This window comes from Oncorhynchus mykiss, chromosome 23, assembly GCF_057628025.1.
Source record: "Oncorhynchus mykiss isolate SJ-2025 chromosome 23, ASM5762802v1, whole genome shotgun sequence".
Classification (NCBI taxonomy): Eukaryota; Metazoa; Chordata; class Actinopteri; order Salmoniformes; family Salmonidae; genus Oncorhynchus; species Oncorhynchus mykiss.
In genome coordinates, this window is record NC_143044.1 from 32,043,538 (window position 1) to 32,071,165 (window position 27,628).

Sequence of the window (27,628 nt, forward strand, 5' to 3'; positions counted from 1 at the left end):
TTCTAGCAGGTAATTTAGCTTTTCTCCCGGGCCCTCTAGACTGTACACCTACCTACCCACCTACTGCCTCAACGTCTGCTGTCTGTGTATGCTTTGTTTTGGTTGGGGATTTTCATATCTTAAATATGTAATCCTTTCAGGAGAGAATATAACTCAATTATCCCTCAATATTGTTTTTTTTCTTTTCTCTTCTATTCTCCTTGGATGTAAAACAAACACAGCTGTCTGGTTTAACAAGCACAAAGAATGGAGAGAACAGAAAAGGAAGACAATCTAATAAAACATACATCTGAAATTGTGTATGATTGTAAAGTCTGATCCAGACATGGCATATAACATAAAGTCAGTATATTCCCTATTCATTCAACCCCCCCTCTCTCTTTTTATCTTCTCTTAGCTTGACTCAGACTTTCACATTTCACCTCTCTCCTCCTCTCTTATTCTCCTCCTCTCTAAGACCGTTGATCTACACCCTGACTCTGTGGTCAGGCATTGCAGTTGTCCTATGTGGTCAGGTACCGTGGTCTGGTTGTGGTTGTCTTCGAGGAAACCTTAGGTTGTGTGGAGAATGAAAGTCTGCATTCTGACTGCTGGGAAGGAATGACATACATTTCCCATGATGCAGTGGAGCAGCATCTGAGGATGAAAAGTAAAAAGTAACAAAGAAAGGATACAGTATGTCTGTATCTCAGAGCGTGAAGGAAGGAGAGAAAATATAACTTCCTACAATAACTGATGCCATCTACAGTATATCATATAAGCCATTTGGCAGATGCTGTTATCCAAAGCAATTTACAGTCATGAGTGTATATATTTCAATTATGGGTGGTCGCGGGAATCGAACCCACTACCCCAACACTGCAAGCTCCATAATCTATCAACTGAGCTACAGAAGACCACACTGCATTGTACTGCACTATACTGTATAACAATAAATATACTATAATGTATGGTCACTGTACTGTATATTCCTCAGTGAAAAATGACTGTGAATTAATGCAAACTATATTATGCACAACAGCTTAACAACAACAAAAGGATTGTCCCATGTTAAACCAGGTGTACATTACTCTAACCTGACGTGGGCACCAAAGTGTTTATTCTCCTGATGGTGAAGCCAACGCAGTACGAGCTGCATTGTTTGGCTCACACTCACAAATACAATAAGAGGGCACTCTGCCTGCAACAGAGACACAGGTGTGTGTGTCGAGGCGGTGTGTGTTTGTCCCAACAGAGAGTGTGTGCTGTGTGTGTGTGTCTTTGTCGGATGGCAAACTGGCGCTCTTCAAAGCCCTGATGCCCACTGGCATCACTGTAGCAAACGGTGCTGTTGTTGAGGAGAAGGATAACAGCTGGCACTGTGTGTGTGTGTGTCTGTCTGTGTGTGTGTGGTAGGTTCTGAAGACCAGTGCAGACGTGTCAGCGACCACATCCAACATGACATTCCACCACCCTGCCACACACCGACACCCACAGTCTCCCCTTGCGCAATACATTGCTGTGAACCTATTGTTGTAGAAAGTAGGTTTTCCAGGCACATTCAATTCCCAGAAATTTGCTGTTAACATTTCACAGACCAATAAATAAATAAAATAATAACATTCAATTTGATAAAATCCTCCAAACTCACATTTCCTGGTTGTTACTACTAAATAAAAACATAATCTTAATGTCAAAGACTACATATTGACTGAATAGTCCAGTCTCTCTATACTCTGCCACTCTGTCATTCTGTATTTGATGCTGGTGGCGCCGTGCAGAGGCAGCGAAAGGCATCGGCAGCAAAACAACGACAGCATTTCATTCCAACAAGAAGAGTAAATGGCTTATTATTATGCTGAGTTTCTGGACTAAGTTTCTGTTTGGCGGCCCAAATGTAACCCAAATGTATGTTTTTGAACATGTAATCCCCAATAATTTCCAGATAAAGAACATTTTTAAACCTGTGTGGTGGCTTGGGATAGCACCTGAATTTGTTTTTGTGTGCGTGTGTTTGTGTGCGAACACGCTTGCATGTGTGTGTGTGTGTGTGTGTGTTCGTTCGGCATGTATTTGTGTGTGTGTGCATGTCCGCATGTGCCAGGCAGCACAGAGAGAGATCCAGAGAGTTAGGTCCCTGGAGTGTAAGCCCAGTAATCTACAAATGGCTGTGTGCTATTAAACCTCTAATTCAGCTGGATTAAAGGCTCTGCAGAACATAATCCCCTTGCCCAGGTTTTTAGGAGTTCGCTCAAGGTGCTGCATTAAATATTAATGTAGGGATGGAGGGAGGGAGACAAGAGGGGAAATTAGAGGAGTGTAATTTCACTTTGAGAAAAATGGAACAGGGGTTTGGTGGTAAACCCAGGGACTTCAGAGTAAGGTAACATCTATAACAAACGGCTAAAGATGAGGACGCACATACAGTGCACACAGTGCTCCACACACTGTTCTACACAATGACGCCAAAACGTTACACAATCGCTCTCTCCGTATCAGTCTCAAACACACACACACACACACACACATATATGGTATGCTTACCTTCTCGTGTTATTCTTATTTCTTATTTGAATTTTTTTGATGTTTTTGTACTACCGTAGGTTCTTTTTAGTATTACACTGTTATTGATTACTGCATTGTTGGGTTTAGAGCTTGCAAGAAAGGCATTTCACTGTACTTGTACATGTGACATTAAAACTTAAACACGCGCCCGCACACACACGCACGCACACACACACACACACGCACACACACGCACACACGCACACACACACAGCTGCACTCCTTCTCACTGTACAAGTGTTCCCCTATGAGCTCTGTCTCCCACTCCAACAGACTCTGAAAAGGTCAGCCATGTTTCAGAACAACAGTTTAAGAGTGAATTGACACACTGGCACAGGTGCTGAGTAGAACCATGCAAGGTTCTTTGGTTTGTCCCCATAGGGTTTGTCCCCATAGGGGAACCCATTTTGGTGCAGAGGGTTCTACCTATATATATATATATATATAGGGTATAACTTAGGGTATAACTAGGCCATCGAAGAAAGACCTTATGATATATATATATATCACATATATATCATAAGGCCTTTCTTCGATGGCCTAGTTATACCCTGTCTAACATATACAACAACTAACAGGACAAGAGGAACTGATTATGCCCTACTCAAATATGAAATTGCACCTTGTGCCTTCTACTATTACAACTTGCAAGTGTAAATTTACACTATATATACAAAAGTATGTGGACACCTATTCAAATGAGTGGATTAGGCTATTTCAGCCACACCCGCTGCTGACAGGTGTATAAAATAGAGCACACAGCCATTCTATCTCCATAGACAAAACATTGGCAGTAGCTCAGTGACTTTCAACGTGGCACTGTCATAGGATGCCACCATTCCAACAAGTCATTTCGTAAAATGTCTGCCCTGCTAGAGCTGCCCCGGTCAATTTTAAGTGCTGTCATTATGAAGTGGAAATGTCTAGGCGCAACCACAAAGTGGTAGGCCACACTAGCGAGTAAAACTCATCTGTCCTCGGTTGCAACACTCACTGCCGAGTTCCAAACTGTCAGCACAAGAAGCAACGTCAGCACAAGAACTGCTCGTTGGGAGCTCCATGAAATGGATTTCCATTGCTGAGCAGCCGCACACAAGCCTAAGATCACCATGCACAATGCCAAATGTCAGCTGGAGTGGTGTAAAGCTTGCTTCCATTGGACTCTGGAGCAGTGGAAACACATTCTCTGCAGTGATGAATCATGTATTACCATCTGGCAGTCTGATGGAGAATGCTGCCTGCCCCAATGCATAGTGCCAACTGTAAGGCTTCGTGAAAGGTCTGGGGAATGGAGGAATGGTCTGGGGCTGTTCTTCATGGTTTGGGCCCCTTGAACTCCAGTGAAAGGAAATCTTCATTCTACTGCATTCAGTGACATTCTAGATGATTCTGTGCTTACAACTTTGTGGGAACAGTTTGGGCATGACAATGCCCTCATGTACAAAGCGAGGTCCATTCAGAGACGGTTTGTCAGGATCGGTTTGGAAGAACTCGACTGGCCTGCAAAGAGCCCTGAGCTCAACCCCATTAAACACCTTTTGGATGATTTGGAACGCCGACTGCGAGCCAGGCCTAATCGCCCAACATCTGTGCCCGACCTCACTAATGCTCTTGTGGCTGAATGGAAGCAAGTCCCCGCAGCAATGTTCCAACATCTAGTAGAAAGCCTTCCCAGAAGAGTGGAGGCTGTTATAGCAGCAAAAGGTGACCAGCTCCATATTAATGCCAATGATTTTGGAATGAGATGTTCAACGATCAGGTGTCCACATACTTGTGGTTATGTAGTGTATCTTTGTGCAGCATAAAATGTATCAACCAATCAATGTATATGCAAAAACACAGCTTTTAAAGAAAACAATTTTGAAAACCACCCTGTAGTTGAGCATGATGGGAAACTTATATATGGTTCTATGTAGAACTCTTCTTGCCTTAAAAATAACTCCTCTTACCTTCCAAAGAATCAACAAAGAACCCTTGCTCCCAAAAATGGTTCACATGGTGTTAAAGGGGCAATCAGCAGGTGATATATACATTTCTCCAGCTCCATCCCTCAACGTTTTACCGAACCAGGGGTGGGCTGAATGTCACTTTAAAGGTTCTAGGTAGAACCCTTTGCCTTACAAAGAACCCTTATCTCCCAAAAAGGGTTGTTCAGATCAAAACGGTTGTTGGTAGAACCCTATCCCTCCGCAGAGAACACCTTTTTTGGAACATACTGTTAAGTGTGTGTGAATGTGTAGTTTCCCTGGCTGCTGAAATGACTCTATGCTGCTGATATTGCAGTTCAGTCGTTGCAAAACAGGTTATATAATGCTGTCTATAATTACCTCATATTTCAGTATGTAGAAAAGATAGTGTAATGACATCAGGAAGTTGAAACTCATCTACTTTATTGTAGATGTTTCATAGAAAGCCATCAGTCTATCCTAATTATTGTACAGTAACAGAACTTTATTGTACAAAGTTTCAATGCGAAAAATATGATTGCAATTATCTCTTTCAGCACGGGAGACTGAATGACAATACCTTCATATTATTTCCATTGTCCCTTTCCTTTCCTCCATGCTATTACTTAGTGTACTGTAGCCTGCTTGTAGCCTGCTAACTTTGCCTCCAAAACCCATTACAGTGTGTGATATTAATTCTCGTATAATTACATATGGTAAGTTACCACACGACAGTACACTCCTGGGCCAAATGAAATGGATGTAAAACAAGGTTGTAATTGGGACATAATTGTGACTAAACTACATTATTGGATTAATGTTGAATAATGTTATAGGTCTGATTAGCAGCAGAGTTGAACCAGCGGGACATATGTTGATAATGACCTCTTATTAAACCAGGTCTACTGTGGTAATAATGCAGAGGTTGGCTAATAAGTAGACAAACAATAATGATATGAAATATAAGGTGGTTGAGAGCAGCAACTGTGTGGAATTATCTGCCCTGATGTACTGTTCTGAAAGTTTGAGATTTAACTTTTTCATTTATGTTTATTACTATTTTTGACAGTTTATGTATTTTCTACAGTTTATATTAGCTGGTAATGATATTCTGAAAGGATAAAGTAAGATGTTGAAAGTGTGTAATCTGACTATTGTCACTGTAAGGGACAGAAAGAAATGAAATTATATGAGTTAAGTCATTTTTCTTTATGAAGGAATTTTTGCGAATTCCTTCATAAAAAATGTCATACGATATACACAATTTCATTTATTTCTGTCTACATATTTAAAATGCCTCAGTTTCTTCTCGAAACTCCAACTCTGCTCTTCTGCTCAAAACTTTGCATAAAAGCGGTCGTGTAAAGAAAATCCAACCAAGTCAGGCCAACGCTGCGGCCAGCTCTCTCTCTGTCCTCGAGGAGACAGAATCAAAACACAGACACTGTGGCTGTCAAATGAACCTGTCACACGTCAAATCAAGTGGTCCAGAAAGTTAGAGCAGAGAACCTCACCTACAGTGTGCATCCCAGTGACAGAACAATCAATATGTCTACAGACATTACTGACAGAATATTAGAATAGAATATTAGGTTTGAATAGAATAATATATGATCAGTATTACGTTCAAGGAAGGTTCTATTGTTAATATTAGGTTTGGGGTAATATTTTTGCTCCGTCCACACAAAGTTTAACTCTTATGATCTACTGCTGAAATTTAAGTTAGCGAGTTCTTTGGACTTGAATTTCAATTCACTCATTACAAAATGAGTTTGCCTTCATTGTAAAACCACCTGATGCTAAAAAAACTATGACAAATGAATTATAATGTAATTAGCTATAACACAAACAACCTGTGAACCCATGTACATGACCATCTGATCATTTATCACTCCAGTGTTGTTAATCTGCAAAATTGTAATTATTCGCCTACCTCCTCATGCCTTTTGCACACAATGTATATAGACTCCCCTTTTTTTTCTACTGTGTTACTGACTTGTTAATTGTTTACTCCATGTGTAACTCTGTGTTGTCTGTTCACACTGCTATGCTTTATCTTGGCCAGGTCGCAGTTGCAAATGAGAACTTGTTCTCAACTAGCCTACCTGGTTAAATAAAGGTGAAATAATATATATATATATATATATATATATATATACAGTTGAAGTCCGTTCTATTTGTGTTTCATCAGACCAAAGTACGATCTTTGTCCCCATGTGCAGTTGCAAACCGTAGTCTGGCTTTTTAATGGCGTTTTTGGAGCAGTGGCTTCTTCCTTGCTGAGCGGCCTTTCAGATTATGTCGATACAGGACTCGTTTTACTGTGAATATAGATACCTTTATACCGGTTTCCTCCAGCATCTTCACAAGGTCCTTTGCTGTTGTTCTGAGATTGATTTGCACTTTTCGCACCAAAGTACCTTCATCTCCAGTAGACAGAATGCGTCTCCTTCCTGAGCGATATGCCGGCTGCGTGGTCCCATGATGTTGATACTTGCGCACTATTGTTTGTCCCGATGAACGTGGTATCTTCAGGTGTTTGGAAATTGCTCACAAGGATGAACAAAACTTGTGGAGACTTTTTTTTGGCTGATTTCTTTTGATTTTCCTATGATGTCAAGCAAAGAGGCACTGAGTTTGAAGGTAGGCCTTGAAATACAGTGCCTTGCGAAAGTATTCAGCCCCCTTGAACTTTGAGACCTTTTGCAACATTTCAGGCTTCAAACATAAAGATATAAAACTGTATTTTTTTGTGAAGAATCAACAACAAGTGGGACACAATCATGAAGTGGAACGACATTTATTGGATATTTCAAACTTTTTTAACAAATCAAAAACTGAAAAATTGGGCGTGCAAAATTATTCAGCCCCCTTAAGTTAATACTTTGTAGCGCCACCTTTTGCTGTGATTACAGCTGTAAGTCGCTTGGGGTATGTCTCTATCAGTTTTGCACATCGAGAGACTGAAATTTTTTCCCATTCCTCCTTGCAAAACAGCTCGAGCTCAGTGAGGTTGGATGGAGAGCATTTGTGAACAGCTGAATAATTTTGCACGCCCAATTTTTTAGTTTTTGATTTGTTAAAAAAGTTTGAAATATCCAATAAATGTCGTTCCACTTCATGATTGTGTCCCACTTGTTGTTGATTCTTCACAAAAAAATACAGTCTTATATCTTTATGTTTGAAGCCTGAAATATGGCAAAAGGTCGCAAAGTTCAAGGGGGCCGAATACTTTCGCAAGGCACTGTATGTCCACAGGTACACCTCCAATTGACTCAAATGATGTCAATTAGCCTATCAGAAGCTTCTAAAGTCATGACATCATTTTCTGGAATTGTCCAAGCTGTTTAAAGGTACAGTCAACTTAGTGTATGTAAACCTCTGACCCACTGGAATTGTGATACAGTGAATTATAAGTGAAATAATCTGTCTGTAAACAATTGTTGGAAGAATTACTTGTGTCATGCACAAAGTAGATGTCCTAACCGAATTGCCAAAACTATAGTTTGTTACAAGAAATTTGTGGAGTGGTTGAAAAAAGGAGTTTTAATGACTCCAACCTGGTGTATGTAAACTTCCGACTTCAATGGTATGTTCTATCCATATCACTGCAGCTCAGCCTTGAGCTCTTTTGTCAGAGAACCGCACATTAGTTGATATAAATGGATAGACATTTACACATACAGCATATGGTTACTTGTTGTTTGTGTACAGGTGGTTGATTGACAGCATCGGATCGATTTTTTCACAAGTTGATTGACACATTTAATTGGGGCTTCAAGGACAACACAATATGTTTCCGAATGTTTGACATGCAAACAGACACACAGTCACAGAAACATGGGCATGCAGACAGCTGTGTGTACTTATAATATGTAGCACCAGATTCGGATATCAGAATTACTCCCCATCTCTTCCGTTTGCCCATACCTGTCCATTGTATACACACTATTTCTTTACCAAGGTACATTTGCCTGTTTCTCTCTAAACATACTTATACAGTATCAGTGTCAGAGTTGAGTAGAGCTCAGGACATTATATCACTGGTAGACGGCAGCTATATATGAGACAATCATGTGTTTTCAGCCGAGGGACTACTATAAACCCAGGATAAAAGGCCTATAACCCAGCACCTGCTGACAGCTCTCACTGGGATCAACTAAACCCTGACTCTGATTAACCTCTGACACCCAGTCACCGCGCGGAGACACCAATTTGAGACAGTTGCACACAGGGCCCATTCAAAACAGATGCAACTGAGAATCCCCCAGGGGAAAGGTTTATATTTACATGATAGCTATTATTTAAGGTGCAGGAATAGCGGAAATAAGTAGTGTATAAACAAACACATGTAGATGGTTTCCCAATAGGAAGGAGTGCCGGCCAATCTATACATCTGACATCTGACCTTGAAGCTTTGTGGAAGCTCATTGGTGGAGCTGAATGCATTACAGGTATGGAGATGAGGAGTAGGCACATTATATATACACAAAAGTATGTGGACTCCCCTTCAAGTTAGTGGATTCGGCTATTTCAACCACTCCCATTGCTGACAGGTGTATAAAATCGAGCACACAACCATGAAATCTCCATAGACAAACAATGGCAGTAGAATTGCCTTACTGAAGACCTCAGTGACTTTCAATGTGACACAGTCATAGGATGCCACCTTTCCAACAAGTCAGTTTGTCAAATTTCTGCCATGCTAGATCTGTCCTGGTCAACTGTAATTGATGTTATTGTGAAGTGGAAATGTCTAGGAGCAACAACAGCTCATCCACAAAGTCACAGGCCACACAAGCACACAGAATGGGACTTCCGAGTGCTGGAGCGCGTAGCGCATAAAAGTTGTTTTCCCTCAGTTGCAACACTCACTACCGAGTTCCAAACTGCCTCTGGAAGCAACATCAGCCCAAGAACTGTTCGCCAGGAGCTTCATTAAATGGGTTTCCATGGCCGAGCAGACGCTCACAAGCCTAAGATCACAATGCGCAATGCCGGGCATCGGCTGGAGTGGTGTAAAGCTCTGGACTCTGGAGCAGTGGAAACACGTTCCCTGGAGTGATGAATCACGCTTCACCATCTTGTAGTCCGACGGACAAATCTGGGTTTGGCAGATGCCAGGAGAAAGCTACCTGCCCCAATACATAGTGCCAACTGTAAAGTTTGGTGGAAGAGGAGTAATGGCCTGGGGCAGTTTTTCATGGTTCGTGGCCCCTTACTTCCAGTGAAGGGAAATCTTAACACTACAGCAAACAATGACATTCTAGACGATTCTTGGCTTCCAACATTGTGGAAAAGGTTTAGGGAAGGCCCTTTCCTGTTTCAGCATGACAATTCCCTGACCACAAAGTGAGGTCCATACATAAATATTTTGTTGAGATCGGTGTCGAAGAACTTGACTGGCCTGCACAGAGCTCTGACCTCAACCCCATCGAACACCTTTGAAATGAATTGGAACTCCGACTGAGCCAGGCCTAATCGCCCAACATTAGTGCCCGACCTTACTAATCTTCGTGGTTGAATGGAAGCAAGACCCCGGAACAATATTCCAACATCTAGTGGAAAGCCTCCCCAGAAGAGTTGAGTGTATAGCTCTCTCCGTCACTCTATGTGTGTTATACTGAGCAGTAGTACAGCCAACTCATTGCCGCCCTAGGAGAGACCCCAAAATGTTTCGAAAATACGTCATTTATAGAAGTAAATGTTTGAGCCAAATCAAGGCTGATCCAGACCGGAGAAAAAATCAGAACCAAATGTAGACTAGGATTGGTTCAGATTTGGACCAAAAACCAATGTCCATGGAAATGTGGTATGTGGTAAGCCTGTCATTTGTACAACACAAACAACAACAACAAAAACGCCCACCAGAAGTTGGCTCGTGTTTACTGGTGTGTAGCCTGCCATGTCGACCTGCAATGGAATTTTATGAATACCCATCAATGTGGTAGGCCCACCATTTGTAAAACAGTTTGTTTTACAAAAAAATGTAGAGATACAAACTTGAATTATTGATCATGACAATGGGGTGAACCTCCTGGACAACAGTTGTGATTGTCCATTCCATAATGTCCTTTTTACTTTGACCTGTCCTGTTTTTAGGAAAAGTTGTTTGTTAACATGACCCTGCATGTTTTATTTGATTGGGTGCCATTTAAATTAGGCTATTTGATGAGAGACACATGATGTATAAAGTGTCCGTCTCATTACATTGCCATACATTTTATCTCCAGCCTGTAGGCTACAGAAAAGGCCACATACTCTTTCTACCATATCCTATATCTGCTGCATGATTTATGTTAGATCATTTTTTTGACGGTACGGTAGTGGAGCACCGCAGCGATGCGTCTCTCCAACAGCACCCTGGAGAGTGGGAATGGACAAGCAAAATATTTTTCCCTTCACAAAGTGGGCACTGCTTATCACAGGGCGGCATCAGCGCTCATCCTAAAAAGTCCATATGCCACCGGTTGAGAGGAATTGTCATTGTTTTGGGGCAGAATTATGTGAGGTTTTATGTGTTGTTGAAGGCGCGTCTTGATCAGTTTAGCTCAGAAAATGCCGCCCTCGTCAATCATAGCTGGCCACCTAAGCGGGCCAACCGTGTTCATTAGGCCTGTAGTAAATACACACTGGGAATAGCCACTGTCTCCCTTATACACACACACACACACGTGCATGCACACAACCACACACCAACTTCTGTGCAGTAGAGTACAGTAGGTCAGTGTGTAAACAAACAGTATAGTCCCATGCGGATAAGATATTACCAGCTCCATGTATCTTCTATCTGTGTGAAGAATATATTCATTCAGGGCCCATAGAGACTAAACATATTGTTAAGACACCGTGGGAGTCAACATGGATTTGCATCCATGTCTACATGACATACACAAGACAACTAACGTCACGATGTTGCCACCGCTGTACAACATATACAGTAGAGGAAGGGATAGAAAATAAAACAATGAGCCAAAAAGAAGGCAGGGGAGATCGAGGAAGGATGAGAAGAGAGGAAGAGAGGAAGATCTTCTTTGGTTACGCCCTCCTTTTCTCTCTCCCTCCCTCCCAGGTCCTCAGGATCCAGGTCAGTTCCCAGAAAGCCACTCTCTGAGTGAAGGGAAATGTGTTCAATAGGCTTTAAAACAATGTTATAATGAAATCCCATGTTTCTCTCTCTCTCTCTTTTCATTACTCTATTTTTTGTATTTTCCCAAATTGTGTTTTCTCAGTTTTTTTTATTTTTCCAGATTTTTACTCTAAGTTTAAGATATTTACAGATTTCTGCTTTCATCGGTATCTGGTGTTAGCAAGTAACAGGATAGCTAGGTCTTCAGCCAGCATGGAACAAAAGCTGGGGAAGGGTTGCCCAAAACGCTGACGCAGTTGTCATGTCAATACATCAAGAGACATGCCAAATGGTAAATTCATACAAATGTCTTGAACGCATTGGTAGTGATAATACATGAGCATTGTCTGAGAGTCAATATTTAATGTGAAGTCCCGAGACTGCACCCTGTAAAGTTTACACTGCAATTGTCCAAGATGGACTACTGGAACTAGCTAGCTTGATAAATCCTCTTAAGGATCTGGCCCTTTAAAAAAAAAAATCGCCTGACATGACATATCCAAATCTAACTGCCTGTAGTTCAGTCCCTGAAGCAAGGATGTGCATATTCTTGGTACCATTTGAAAGGGAACACTTTGAAGTTTGTGGAAATGTGAAAGGAATGTAGGAGAATATAACATAATTGATCTGGTAAAAGATAATACAAAGAAAAAAAACCCTGTTCTTTTGTGTTTTTTTGTACCATTATCTTTGAAATGCAAGAGAAAGGCCATAATGTTTTATTCCAGCCCATGTGCAATATACATTTTGGCCACTAGATGTTAACAGTGCATGTGAAAACAATGAACCATTGTATCAAGACTGCCCAAATATGCCTAATTTGTTTATTAATGACTTATGTTCAAAATTGTGCATACTCCTCAAACAATAGCATGGTATTCTTTCACTGTAATAGCTACTGTAAATTGGACAGTGCAGTTACATTAACAAGAATGTAAGTTTTCTGCCAATATCAGATATGTCTATGTCCTGGGAAATGTTGTCACGTCCTGACCTTGGTTCCTTTGTTATGTTTCTTGTTTAGGTTGGTCAGGGCGTGAGTTGGGGTGGGCATTCTATGTGTTGTTCTAGTTTTGGTTCTCTATGTGTTTGGCCTGGTATGGTTCTCAATCAGAGGCAGCTGTCAATCGTTGTCTCTGATTGAGAACCATATTTAGGTAGCCTGTTTTTCCCACTTGATTTGTGGGTAGTTGTTTTCTGTTTAGTGTATGCCAACTTACAAACTGTTTTCTTTCATTTGCCGTTGTTATTTTGTTTAGAGTTCTCTGTTTAATAAATATAAACATGGACACGTACCACGCTGCATATTGGTCCGATCTCTCCTACTCCTCCCCGGACGAGGACGACGGTCGTTACAAATGTTCTTTTTACTTACAACCTCATGCTAATCACATTAGCCTATGTTAGCTCAACCGTCCCGTGGAAGGGACACTGATCCCGAAGACAATGCTGACAACTCCATTTGGCTAAATTATACAGCCTGCATTATATCTATAGTGATGCTGTAACAATACCATCACCTGGATAAACAAATGATTTGTGAAACCATTATGTGGTGTATGACAGGATTGGATGTTGCATGTAATTTCAATGTTCAGGAGCGTTATGTTTATGACAGTTTGCGATGGAACAAATGAAAAATATTGCATGTACTTTCAGAGTTGTTTGGCAACTACTCATAGGTGGGCTGCGAGCTATGTGTAGCTAGCGATCGACCTGTTGGTGTCCTGTGTGAATTTAAGTATGCTCTCTCTAATTCTCTCTGTCTCTCTTTCTTTCTTTCTCTCTCTCGGAGGACCTGAGCCCTAGGACCATGCCTCAGGACTACCTGGCATGATGACTCTTTGCTGTCCCCAGTCCACCTGGCCGTGCTGCTGCTCCAGTTTCAACTGTTCTGCCTGCGGCTATGGAATCCTGACCTGTTCACCGGACGTGCTACCTGTCCCAGACCTGCTGTTTTCAACTCTCTAGAGACAGCAGGAGTGGTAGAGATACTATTAATGATCGGCTATGAAAAGCCAACTGACATTTACTCCTGAGGTGCTGACTTGCTGCACCTTCGACAACTACTGTGATTATTATTATTTGACCATGCTGGTAATTTATGAACATTTGAACATCTTGGCCATGTTCTGTTGTAATCTCCATCCGGCACAGCCAGAAGAGGACTGGCCACCCCTCATAACCTGGTTCCTCTCTAGGTTTCTTCCTAGGTTTTGGCCTTTCTAGGGAGTTTTTCCTAGCCACTGTGCTTCTTCACCTACACTTGCTGTTTGGGGTTTTAGGCTGGGTTTCTGTACAGCACTTTGAGATATCAGCTGATGTACGAAGGGCTATATAAATACATTTGATTTGATTTGATAACCCTGGTGTAAAAGAACAGCAGTGTTGGTGTTAATAACCAGTTTTAAACCGAAACCACACCTGATCATTATCATTTTTCCCAGTATGCTCTATTGCATGTAGATTTTTTTTAATAGTTTGTTTCAGTATATATGTTTTGCATGTAAATTAACTGATGCATTAATCTTATGCTACTCAAATATAAATAACATACATGTTTCTAAACTAATCAAATCTGTTACTTGGACTTGTTGCACCCATTATTGAAATGGATGTTCTAGTTAAGATCCTTTATCAAGTCTCATATTCTTTTCCCCCAACCACTAGACATTCTGAATGCAGGTTGCGGGTGAATAAAAATGCTAAATGTTGGCTATCCCCTTTCTGTCTGCGTTCCAATAGGAATTACTCATCTTCTTGCATCATGTGATGTTGAGGTGCAGGTCTTTTTGAACAACTCTTTTTACTGACTCAATAGTCAGGATTTGTTTTTTTCTGAGTGATTCAATCATGTTTGTCATTTGTTTGACCTGCTGCCACAAGGAATTCTACAGCAGGATTGATACACGCTTCTCCGGCTCAGTGGCTCCTGAGACGCGCTCTGACCAACAACTGTCTATCGTATATGCGGGCAGGAAAATAGATCATGCTGCAGGCAACATAGAGACGAAATATACATGTTTAGAACTGATACTTGGGTGTGTAAGAGGTAACGCAATTAATGAATTATTGATTGTTATGATGGACACAGCTTTGCAGAACCAAAACACACACAGTATGAATGCAACAACCAGTCACTAAAAAATACAGTCATGGGTGGTAACTGCAATTCACTCGAAAGGCAAGGCACTCTGGGAAATATGCAAATAAGGCATATAAATAAGTAGTGTGTTAATTTAACGCTGAAAAGTGTGGACCCGTGTAAACACAGGACCAGGGTTAAATTTAACAGTTTCAGTTTTGATTTAACATCGGAGAATTTGCTGTGCGCAAGCACACACACACACACACACACACACACACACACACACACACACACACACACACACACACACACACACACACACACACACACACACACACACACACACACACACACACACAAACATTGCCTGATGTCAAACTCAAGCTGTGAGATTGGGGAATAAAGGCATTGGGGTTGAAAGCAGCAGCTGACTTCAAACAGTACTGAACCTCTCTGGATGACCTGGTACACAAGGAGAGAGAGGGAGGGATGGGGAGAAGGGATGGGGAGAAGGGATGGGGAGATAGGGGAATAGAGTAGGGAAAGGGGGAAGCAGGACAAGGGAAAATAGCAGTAAAGTAAAGAGAGTGAAAGTAAAAAAAGAGAGAACAGTTGAGGAAGAATGTGAAAATGGCCCTTACTCTTTCCTTCCCTCATCTTCTCTGACACTCCTTCTTCTTGATCCTAGTATTTCTTCCACCCCTTCCTCCTCCTCCGGGCTATTTCACCCCTCTCTTACTGCTCCATTCATCCTCCCTCGTTCCTGATCCCACTAGACTCTCTGATACACCTCCTCCTGAGTCCTCCAGGCCCTCTGCCCTCCTTTCTCACAGTCCAACAGGAGTACCTGCCGCCAGCTGCTAGACACTGATCCCATCCCAAATGGCACACTTTCCCCTATATAATGCTCTTGTTTTGACGAGGACCCATAGGGCTCTGGTCAATTGAAGTGCACTGTATAGGGTATAGGTATCATTTGGGACGTATACACTGATCTGGAGTCAGTCAGAACCGCTGAGAGGAGAGATAACACACTGTCGGCGGGGTGATAACACACTATCATCGTGGCGATAAGACACGGTGGTGATGGGGACCTTTTCACTTGTGTAAACAGAGCTAATGATGGCTAGGTACGGGTGATAGGACCTCACACCTCACATGTTCTGATGCACTCTCTATCTCTCTCTTTAGTCTCTCTTCTTTCCATCACGCTCTCTCCCTCCTCTCTCTTCTTTCCTATCCCTCTCTCTCTGTTCCCTCCACACACCTCGTCGTGCACTGTGCTCCTAGTTCTTACAAGCTCGGCACGTTGTAATCTCCGTGGTGATAAGGAGATTAAAGAGGGGAGCATAAGAGGAGAGGGGATTCATGGGATTCTCTCCTTGCAGTACAAAATGATATCAGCAGGAAGAATATCACCCTGGGGTGGATGAGAGGGAAGGGGGAGGGGAGTGGGGAGAGAGGGAAATACCGGGAGAAGCAATGACAGTGGCAGTGGCAGTGTGATGGTAGTGTGATTTATCGGCCCACAGGGATTGATCTATAACTACAGAATCTACAGTGATACACTGACACACACACTCTCCCTAATGGGGTTCACAGGGATATGGGAAAACATATACACTCTCACCGCGGAGATAAAGAATAAAGAGCTGACCAGATCAAAGAGGAAAAAACAGTGTAGGTGCTAATGAAGCCAATGATAACACCCCCCCATTTCAGGGGACTGAACTCATAGGTAATTCCCTCAAGACTGCAGAGAAAAACGGAGAAATTTTAAGTAATTTCAATGGTTACTGGTAAGGGACAGGCTGATATGATACCAGACTGATACGCCATAGGGCAGGTAAAAACAGAGATGACAGTATGTACCTGGGGCGGCAGGTAGACTAGTGGTTAGAGTGTTGGGCCTGTAACTAAAAGGTTGCTAGATCAAATCCCCGAGCTGACAAATTAAAAAAATATGTAACTCTGCCCCTGAACAAGGTAGTTAACCCACTGCTCTGAGGACATCATTGTAAATGAGAATTGGTTCTTAAATGACTTTCCTGGTTCCATCAAGTACCAGTGGTGTCAAACTCAAAAACCAACTTTAACCCTGTGCTGATTCCCATGCTATTCAAGCCACTGGTAGATTTGATGGGAGAACTACCTCAGTCTACTAATTTAGTCAGTGAAATGAGGAAAAACAAGGAGGTGAACTGTTTGCTGCCTAGCAGCATCTCTCTCTCTACATTTCTTTCTTTCCTCTTTCTCTCCTCAAGTCCCCTGCCTGGTACATTCAATTATTTATTAGCTTACTGACACACTGAAGAGAGAAGGAGGAGACAGCTGCATTCCTCTTCTCCTCTGCTTTATCCCTCTCCTCTCCTCTCCTCTCTTCTCCTCTCCTCTCCTCTCCTCTCCATCCGCCTCTCTTCTCATCTCCTCCATCCTCCTCTCTTCTCGTCATTCCATCCCTCTCTCCTCCCCAGCAATGTACAGTATGAATAACGGAAGGAGAACTAGATGGTCAACACCTTTGACCTCCTCTCATCCTTCCATCCCTTGTTCTTCTTCGGTAAACACCTGGACAACCTCCTCTCCTCTATCAGCTTTGACATTCCCTGCTTCCGCAAACCCTCTGCCATACTCCTCTCCTCCTGATTCGTCTTTGATCAATCTTTATGGGGCTCCCCTCTTCCTTCCTCTTCCTTCCTCTATTTACCTCTTCTCTTGTCTTCCACCCTTCCTCTGTGTGAATCACTGTATGATTAAATGGACCCATAGGCTCTTGTCAAAAGTAGTGCACTATTTAGGGAATAGGGTGCCAATTGGGATGCAATCCCTGTCTAGCAGTGGATGCAGGTGAGGTAGAGTGATGAAGGGGAATGATTAATGTAACATAGTGTACTGCAGTGGGAGCACATTTATTTTTTCATGAGCATGGCCTTATTTCTATTACATCATATTGGATGGCTGTTATTAATATTCCATTCAACCAGCTCAATGTAACATCGATAGGTTTAGGCTACTACATGATACTCGAATTTGCCCTAAAAAATACCCATCATGAGGTTGCTACAACCTAGACTACAAATGAAAGTTTATAACGTAGGGGCACAGGATGAGAGACAAATTGGAGTAATTAAGATGACAGACAGTTACACATTCAATACCGCCTTGAACACTCTTGCCTGCATCTAGTTGAGTTTTGCAACTAAAACAAGAGTTTATATTGGACAAATTCAGGTAGGTTAAGAAATATTTTGCAAAATCACATGCACACACACAGTTAACTTTCATAGCACCCACACAGCATCATCACTTTGCTCGTAGTATAATTCCCTCTCGTATCTACACTTTCCCCTCCTCTCACCTTTTACCTTCTCTTGTGGACAGCTGTTTTGCACAACAAAACAGCTGTCTGTGAACAGGTGCAAAAACCTCTCAGAGCCAAACCTTTATACCATAACTGCTAACCGCTACACAGCCTACATGCTTGTCGCCGTATTAACATTATAGTCAACAAACTACAACTAACACTTTAGTAGACCCACAATCCAATCCACGTGTACAATCATGCAGTACAGTGTACAGCAAGCAGTTTAGCAGTTATGAAAGCTTACCTTGAAGAGTTGCAGTGTTGGATAGCCTTACCCTCTGTTTGAGTCAGGCTGTTGAGTAGGCTAAATTAGCTGTAATAGCTAAGTAAGTGAAAGGTAAACTGAGAAGAAAAGAATACAATGAAATATCTCTCTCTCTCTACTGCTTTTCCTTAATGTTTGATGAAAAGAATTTGTTAACTATTGTTTTTCTCTCTCTTTGAGTCAACTACTCACCAAACTTTGTACTGAAAGCTGTAGCTTATGCTTTCAGTACTAGATTCATTCTCTGATCCTTTGAATGGATGGACAAAATATTAGTTCATACTGCAAGAGCTCTGATAGGTCGGCGTATGTCCCCCGGAAGTCATCATAATTACTCTGCAAGTCTATGGAAGTGGGTGAGAGCCTCCCATGTTTTTCTATTGAAGTCAATGTATGGAGGATGGAAAATAGCTGTCCTCCAGCTACACCATGGTGCTACTCTAGAGGGTGCTGTAGAGGCTTCTGTAGACCTTCATTGCAAAACAGTTTGTTTTAATCAGTTATTCAGTGATATGTGAATATATTTAGGATAATTGTATCTAAAAAGGATAACTTTTTTATGTTTCACTATTTTTATTTTCATGAAATTCACTGAGTAGGATTTCCTCCTCTGAGGTAGCTGAGGTATCAGGTAGCCCTGATAGCTAGCTCCTGATCTACACTCACAGACTGACAGACATACTGACAGACAGGCAACTTGGCAGACAGGCACTCCACTCAGGCCATCATTAAATCCTTCAAGACACATACACCACTAGGCACTATTCATCTGGAGTAAAGGAGCGCGTTGTAGAAATATACACATACAGACTCTCTCTGGCAAGATACATATGCAGGTTGTACAACGCATTTGACACAACAGTTGTAATACAACTGAGATATGTGTGATACAATAGAGTTTGTCTGTGCAAAAAATGTTTATACGGAGTGCAGTGTCTCCACAACACTTGTTGAAAACAGTCAATACCATTTTGGCAAATGTGTTGTACATCAGTTGAACAACCTGAGTGTGCACGGGCCATTGAAGAGTGGAGAATTGAAGATAAAGACAGAGTTATAGTGAGGGATCTTGGTACTTTTATTGGTTTTCAAGGATCTATACTTGGTACAGTAATACTTGACAGTCAGATCCAGCATAGAGCAGCTGAGGTCAGAACAGCAGGTTTAAAGCACATCGCAGAACTTCATCTCTCTCTCTCTCTCTCTCTCTCTCTCTCTCTCTCTCTCTATTTCTCCTTTCTCTCCTCCAACTTCCTCTTCTCAGCATGCAGCCAACCACACAACACAACACAGAATTGCCCAAAGCAAATTGTTGTACGTCATTTGGGGGATTTGTGGGTTAGACTATGCACAGTACACCAATCACTATAAGATCTCTTATTCTCTTAGAGCACTGACGGTGCACTGATATTCACAACGTTTGAACACAACGTGAGAACTACACAACGTGAGAACAACACAACATCGATACATTCGACAATCTGTCAAGGTCTACATGATAAAAGAATCATCAAGATCATCCAGACAATCAAATCTCCGATCTCTACCCCAAACCAGAAGTCAACTAATTCCATATTCCTGTTCTCTCTCTGAAAACACAAAACCGGGAGAGAATTCCGGCAGGGCTGCCACAATGGAGGGCCTTCTCAGGATAAGTTCATATCATAGAATCCCGTATCCCAGATAAAAACCAGCTTTAATAAAATATTTTTTTACTGGGATTCAGCGGAATCTACCCTCTCCCACTTCTCGTCCCTCACTCCTCTCACCTTCTCCCTCCCTCCACTCACCCTCTCACCCTCTCCCACCTCTCTATTTCTCCATCCCTCCCTCCTCTCACCTTCTCCCACCTCTCTATTTCTCCATCCCTCCCTCCTCTCACCTTCTCCCTCCCTCCTCTCACCTTCTCCCACCTTTCTATGTCTCCATCCCTCCCTCCCTCCCTCCTCTCACCCTCTCCCCACCTCTCCTCTCTCTCTCGTTTTCCCCATGACAGGCACTGCACAAACAAAAACACAGGTTTACACCTGGAAGCTGCATTACACATGGTGGAGATAGAGAGAACAACATCAAGTAGAGGAAGAGAAAAAGACAGAGAAAGAGAGAAAGAAAGAAAGGGAAACAGAGAGCGAGAGGGAGAGAAAGAAAGGGAAACAGAGAGCGAGAGGGAGAGAAAGAAAGGGAAAAAGAGAGCGAGAGAGAGAGAAAGAAAGGGAAAAAGAGAGCGAGAGAGAGAGAAAGAAAGGGAAACAGAGAGCGAGAGGGAGAGAACAACATCAAGTAGAGGAAGAGAAAAAGACAGAGAGAAAGAGAGAGAGAAAGAAAGGGAAACAGAGAGCGAGAGGGAGAGAAAGAAAGGGAAACAGAGAGCGAGAGGGAGAGAAAGAAAGGGAAAAAGAGAGCGAGAGAGAGAGAAAGAAAGGGAAAAAGAGAGCGAGAGAGAGAGAAAGAAAGGGAAACAGAGAGCGAGAGGGAGAGAAAGAAAGGGAAAAAGAGAGCGAGAGAGAGCGAAAGAAAGGGAAAAAGAGAGCGAGAGAGAGAGAAAGAAAGGGAAAAAGAGAGCGAGAGAGAGAGAAAGAAAGGGAAACAGAGAGCGAGAGAGAGAGAAAGAAAGGGAAACAGAGAGCGAGAGAGAGAGAAAGAAAGGGAAAAAGAGAGCGAGAGAGAGAGAAAGAAAGGGAAACAGAGGGCGAGAGAGAGAGAAAGAAAGGGAAACAGAGAGCGAGAGAGAGAGAAAGAAAGGGAAACAGAGAGCGAGAGAGAGAGAAAGAAAGAAAGGGAAACAGAGAGAGAGAGAGAGAGAGAAAGAAAGGGAAACAGAGAAAGAGAGAGAAAAAGAAAGGGAAACAGAGAAAGAGAGAGAGAAAGAGAGAGAGAAAGAAAGGGAAACAGAGAGAGAGAAAGAAAGGGAAACAGAGAAAGAGAGAGAGAAAGAGAGAGAGAAAGAAAGGGAAACAGAGAGCGAGAGAGAGAAAGAGAGAGAGAAAGAAAGGGAAACAGAGAGTGAGAGAGAGAAAGAGAGAGAGAGAGAAAGAAAGGGAAACAGAGAGCGAGAGAGAGAAAGAGAGAGAGAGAGAAAGAAAGGGAAACAGAGAGCGAGAGAGAGAAAGAGAGAGAGAAAGAAAGAAAGGGAAACAGAGAGCGAGAGAGAGAGAGAGAAAGAGAGAGAGAAAGAAAGGGAAACAGAGAGCAAGAGAGAGAGAGAGAAAGAGAGAGAGAAAGAAAGGGAAACAGAGAGCGAGAGAGAGAGAGAGAAAAAGAGAGAGAAAGAAAGGGAAACAGAGAGTGAGAGAGAGAAAGAGAGAGAGAAAGAAAGGAAAACAGAGGGCAAGAGAGAGCGTAGTCCACATATGCGGCAAGTTTGCATCCGGTGGGTGATACAGTTACAGCTATTATCATAGTGAGTGTATGTTTGTGATGCATGTGTGGGTTTGTGTTTGTGTTCGTTTGCATGCATGTGTGAGTGGGTTTGTGTGTGAGCGTGTGAGCGTGTGTGTGTGTTTGTGTGCATGAGTTTGTGTGTGTGTGTGTGATGACCTCCCACACGGCCCCCTTTCCAGTTCAGATATGCCACTCCAGAGCTCCAGCGGCCAGGCATTTCCCTACTCCCCCCAACGTGCAGCCTATACCCCCCAACCCCAACAGGCGAGGTACTCACCCAGAAATACATCATCATTTTGGCCGAGGGCAAGAGGGGTGGCAGGGAGGCCAGCACTCTCTCCTTTCTCTCTCTACGTCCGTCCGACTGTTTCGCTCTCTTACCGATTCTCTCGTTCCTCAGTTCACTCGTTGGTTTGGTCGTTTGGTTAGTTATTTGTTGGTTGTTGAGTTTTAGTGTCCCGTTAGTGTCCCGTCAGTGTCTCGTTAGTGTGTCCGTCTGTCTCCAGAATGGTCAGTCTTGTTTTCTGGAAGATTCTATGAAGCGTGACAGAAATGCTCCACTCTCTCTGGTTCTCTCCTTTCGCAGGCAACTCTCTCCTCCCTGGATCTTTAAAAAAACCTCTTAATCGCTCCGCCACAGGGAAAAAGGAGAGAGAACGAAGGAGAGGGAACAAGAAGAGAGAGAGAGAAGAAGAAGCCGAGAGGCGTTTTCACTGTACCTCTCTTTTTTTCTCTCCTCTTCTCCAACTTGCCACCCTTTTCTCTTCTCTTCACTCTGTTTTTATTTCAATTCTTACAATCTTTCTGCCGTTTTGGCTTTCAGTCCTTTTTCTCTTCCACCTCTCTCACTCTGAACTATCCTTTCTCTCACACACTTTCCCTCTCTCTTTCTCTCACTCTCCCTCTCTCTTTCTCTCCCTCTCCCTTGCTACTCTCGGCTGTATCAGAAGCTCTTGTCCATTTCCGGCAGACTGGCGGGGCAGCAGGGGTGAGGGCTAGCTGGCGTACCCAGGCTTGGTGCAACGAGGTTGGGATCCTGGACAAAGGCAGAGAGGGTAGAGACCCTGGAGACTCACTCTACACAGACGGTACTGTACCACAGCACACCATGCAGTCAGGAGACGGATAAAAGAGGGGAGGGCGGGAGGGGAGAGAGAGAGAAAGAGACAGAAAGGAGGGAGGGCAAGAAAGAGAGAGGGGAGGTTTGCTGATGCTGCTGCTGGTACAGTAGCTAGCAGGCTGATTGAGACTGTTTGCTCGTAGCTGGTTACCGGTGAGTTGAAGTGGAGAAAGCTTGTTCCTCAATAGCTGTAGTGACTAGGAAGTCACAGAGCGATGTAGTGCATTAGAGGTGGTGAGAGAGAGACTCTGTGGTTCTGGATATGGTAAACAGCTGAAGACGTCGCTGACAGAGGTTTGGTCTCTAAATCGCCGTGTTCAAAACAAACACATAAACAGAGCGACACAGAAGAAGGAGAGGACGAGAAGATCAAAGCCAGAGCTGATTGTTTTCTTTTGTTCCCTCCTTCTTTTTCTCCTCTGCAGAGGGAGAGGAGGGGAGTGAAAGGCTTTGCTGGATTCAGCCTTACGGAGCGTTAGCCAATCAGAAGTCAGCCTGGGCCGAGGGAAAGGCAGGGGGAATACTGGAGGCTGACAGGTCCAATCTGTGTGTGTTTGTGTGTGTGAGTGCGCGTGTGTAGAGCTGTTTAGAGTCTGAAGAGAGGGGCATAACGTCGTAGAGTTAGTGAGAGAGATTGAGGTGTGTTCTCACAAATTGCAAAGTGTTTCGTGATGAGTGCGGGTTCGTCGATGTGTGGATGTGTATGTGCTCGTGCGCGTGTCTGTGTGTGTGTGTTTGCATGCGCGAGTTTGTGGGGGCTTGAAGCTGGATGCAACATTGAGTCAGCAGATTTAGCCCATACAGTCAATATGCCACTGAGATACTCTGCTTATTAACCTCTTAACTGCCACACACACCCACACACACACACACACACACACACACACACACACACACACACACACACACACACACACACACACACACACACAGATTTTACTGAGCTGAGACAGAGATCTCATTACCAACAGAATCCATTTAAAATATTTCTCTAAATTCTCTCCATCTCTCGCTTTCTACATGGTACTCTCTCCTCCTTTCTTTCTCTTTCTCTTTCGCTCTCTCTTTCTCTCTCTCCTTCTCTCCCTCTCTCTTTTATACACAAGCTGACATATGGAATTGTTTTAAGATTGTCATACCATGGATCATTTAGCTATTTGATTTTGAATTTTAGTACCCCTTTTAGTTATACAACATTTGTTTAAAGTGTATAAAAAAAAATCATGAATAAAATAATGAATATGTATTTTACTACCATAGCACATAGAGGTTTTGTTTTGACAGTGTGTTTTAATCAATTAGTTGTTGACGTGAAAATATGTAGTATAGTTTTATGAAAATTGATAACTTTTTGAATGTTAAAAAAAAATGTTTTAATGAAATTCACTGAGGAGGATGGTCCTCCCCTTCCTCCTCTGAGGAGCCTCCACTGATGTACTGTGTACTTATATCTCATTGACAAATACACTCACCATATGTTTCATTCATTCCTATACACTCCCCACTGGGTACATATGTCAATTCAACATCTAGTTTTGATTTACATTTGGTTGAGTTGTTAACTAACATGAATTCAACATAAAAATCTACCAAAAATGTCACCTTATCATTGAATTTAGGTTAAAAGTTGGTTGAAAAAAATACTAAATTCCCTTACGTTGATTACTTTTTGCAAATCCAATCAATATTTCCCATCACATATAATTTTGGGGTTGAAATGACCAGTTTTTGCCCTGTGGGTCATATCATATGTTTGTTAGTGGGTCATACGCACATACATGTGTCCATAAGGATTTGAGGGCATTAACTTTCTCTCTCTCTCTCCCTCTCTCACAACTATGTCTGTTCTTTCCAAGCAACTCGGACTAAAAGAAAACATTTTCTTATGAAATCCTGGAGTCTATTTCTGGTCTGGCTTATGAATAAGTTAGGCCAGAGCTACATGGGAGTGAGCTAATGCATGAGAAGCCTGTGTGTTTGGCTGTTCGTGTGTGTGTGTGTGTGTGTGTGTGTGTGTGTGTGTGTGTGTGTGTGTGTGTGTGTGTGTGTGTGTGTGTGTGTGTGTGTGTGTGTGTGGTTGGAGTCCTGGGAGATGATGATGGAGTGGGCATACAGTTTCGCCTGGACTGCAATCTTTTCAACCTCCAAGTTGCCACCAAGACCTCGACTCAAAACATCTTCCAACTACAATATGCAGAAGTCTGTGTTCTCCTCTTCAACTCACAGGAATCCATGCAGCACTCGCTAAACGTGGTCTCCTCTATCTACACCTCCATCGGCCATCAAAACAATGCAAATCATTGTGCAACAAGTCATCCCCACATCAAGAAGTGTCCACCTTCCACATCGACAGTCAAAGTCGTACCTCACTGCACGGACCTCGGCAGTGTCCTGTCCGTGCGGACTCTGCTGCCTTTGGGCGACTGAAGTCCAGGGTATTTGAGAACAGGAAGCTGACAATACCCACCAAGACCGCAGTTTACAAGGCAGTGTCATCCCAACAAGATCTCATAGTTTCCCTTAGAGGTTTGACGTATTATGAATGAACATTTGTTTTTGATGCATTATTTCCACTTGGTTACACGGTTTATTCTGCGGAGTTACAGGGTTAAAACAGAAACAACTCAAAAGGGTAATAGTTTAGGTATTAACTCCTAAAAGTAGTTAAGGTTAGGGCTTAAAACAAAATAATAATAAACTACACACTAGATATGAACAGTATTCATAGTATTCTCAAGGCTTGCCAGAGCATTGTGAATTGGTGCTCTGAGTTCCTGCCCAGTGCTGGGTAATAATTTGTCTTTTTTTGGTGAGCACCTAGGAAAAACATATCAACGTTCCCAGGACCTTTTCAAACGTCTGAAATCGCAGTCTATTTTTAGTGACCAGCTTGGCTTATCCATCCTTTTGTACTGCGCCGATGCCTGGCACATCAAAATCTTTGAGGCCTTTAACATCCGGTGTCTACAACAGATCGTGGGTCTAACATGGGAGGACAGGGTACCCTACACAAACATCTACAGCCAAACACTAACAATCACCTCAAAGATCCTTTATGGACAGCTGAAGACAGAGGTCTTCTTGGGGACAAAATAAACACTTTAAGGAAAATAGCAAGACCCTCCTAAAGCAGTGTGACACACACCTCCAGGACAGAATCACAGAGAGGAAAATGTAATGAGGTGCAGCAGAGGCAACCATCACTGGTGGAAAATTCATCTGCCCCTCATGTGGTGTGTATGTTTGTATGTATGTATGTATGTATGTGTGTGTTTGTGTGTATACTATGTGTGTGTGTGTGCGTGCGTGCGTGCGTGTGTGCGTGTGTGTGTGTGTGTGTGTGTGTGTGTGTGTATGTATGTATGTATGTATGTGTGTGTGTGTGTTTGTTTGTGTGTATACTATGTGTGTGTGTGTGTGTGTGCGTGCGCGTGCGTGCGTGTGTGTGTGTGTGTGTGTGTGTGTGTGTGTGTGTGTGTGTGTGTGTGTGAATGTGTGTCTATGTTCTTCTTAGCAGTATGGGACCAGATGGTCTTTTCAGGGTTTACATACCTAAATTACCTGAGGGTCATGTCTGCTGTCAAGGAAATTCCATAAGCTCCTTTGCTGTTATCCCCTCATTGGCCGATTTTAAATAATAATTGAATGTAGGTAATGTTCCAAATCAAATCAAAATGTACAGTATGTCACATGAGCTGAATAAAACAGGTGTAGACCTTACAGTGAAATGCATTTACAAGCCCTTAACCAACGATGCAGTTTTAAGAAAATAAGAGTTCAGAACATGTTTACTAAATAAACTACAGTATAAAAAGTAACACAATAAAATAACAATAATGAGGCTATATACAGGGGGTACCGGTACCAAGTCGATGTGCGGGAGGTAATTGAGGTAATGTGTACATGTAGGTAGGGGTAAAGTGACAATGCATAGATAAAAAACAACGAGATTTATTTTGTATTTATATTTTATTTCACCTTTATTTAACCAGGTAGGCTAGTTGAGAACAAGTTCTCATTTACAACTGCGACCTGGCCAAGATAAAGCAAAGCAGTGTGACACAAACAACAACACGGAGTTACACAGAGTTACACATGGAATAAACAAGCGTACAGTAAATAACACTATATACAGTGTGTGCAAATGGCATGAGGTGGTAAGGCAATAAATAGGCCATAGTAGCAAAGTATTACAATATAGCAGATTAACACTGGAGTGATAAATGAGCAGATGATGAAGTGCAAGTAGAGATACAGGTGTGCAAAAGAGCAGAAAAGTACATAAATACAATATGGGGATGAGGTAGTTAGATTGGGTGGGCTATTTACAGAATGATTATGTACAGCTGCAGCAATCGGTTAGCTGGTCAGATAGCCAATGTTTAAAGTTAGTGAGGGAGATATAAGTCTCAATTTTCAGCGATTTTTGCAAATCGTTCCAGTCACTGGCAGCAGAGAACTGGAAGGAAAGTCGGCCAAAGAAGGTGTTGGCTTTGGGGATGACCAGTGAGATATACCTGCTGGGGCGCGTGCTAAGGGTGAGTGTTGTTATTGTGACCAGTGAGCTGAGATAAGCCGGAGCTTTACCTAGCATAGACTTATAGATGACCTGGAGCCAGTGGGTCTGGCGACGAATATGTAGCAAGGGTCAGCCATCTAGAGCATATAGGTCACAGTGGTGGGTGGTATAAGGGGCTTTGGTAACAAAACGGATGGCACTGTGATAGACTGCATCCAGTTTGCTGAGTAGAGTATTGGAAGCTGTTTTGTAGATGACATCACCGAAGTCGA

At 42.6% G+C, this 27,628-nt stretch overlaps 1 protein-coding gene across 19 annotated transcripts in view; it reads right to left on the reverse strand.

Annotated features, from left to right (window-relative positions):
* Positions 1-27,628, reverse strand: part of LOC110502777 (RNA binding protein fox-1 homolog 3) — a 756,098-nt gene that overhangs the window by 190,767 nt on the left and 537,703 nt on the right. The window contains exon 1 of one of the 19 annotated variants that reach the window (XM_090217308.1): positions 21,995-22,816. The exons of 16 other annotated variants lie outside the window; for them this stretch is intronic. In XM_090217308.1, coding sequence (XP_090073434.1) covers positions 21,995-22,012 — 18 coding nt within the window. In that variant the 5' untranslated portion in view covers positions 22,013-22,816. Of the gene's footprint in view, positions 1-21,994; positions 23,162-27,628 lie in introns of those variants that run through there. 2 more of the 19 variants (XM_090217309.1, XM_090217310.1) reach the window with 2 other exon arrangements.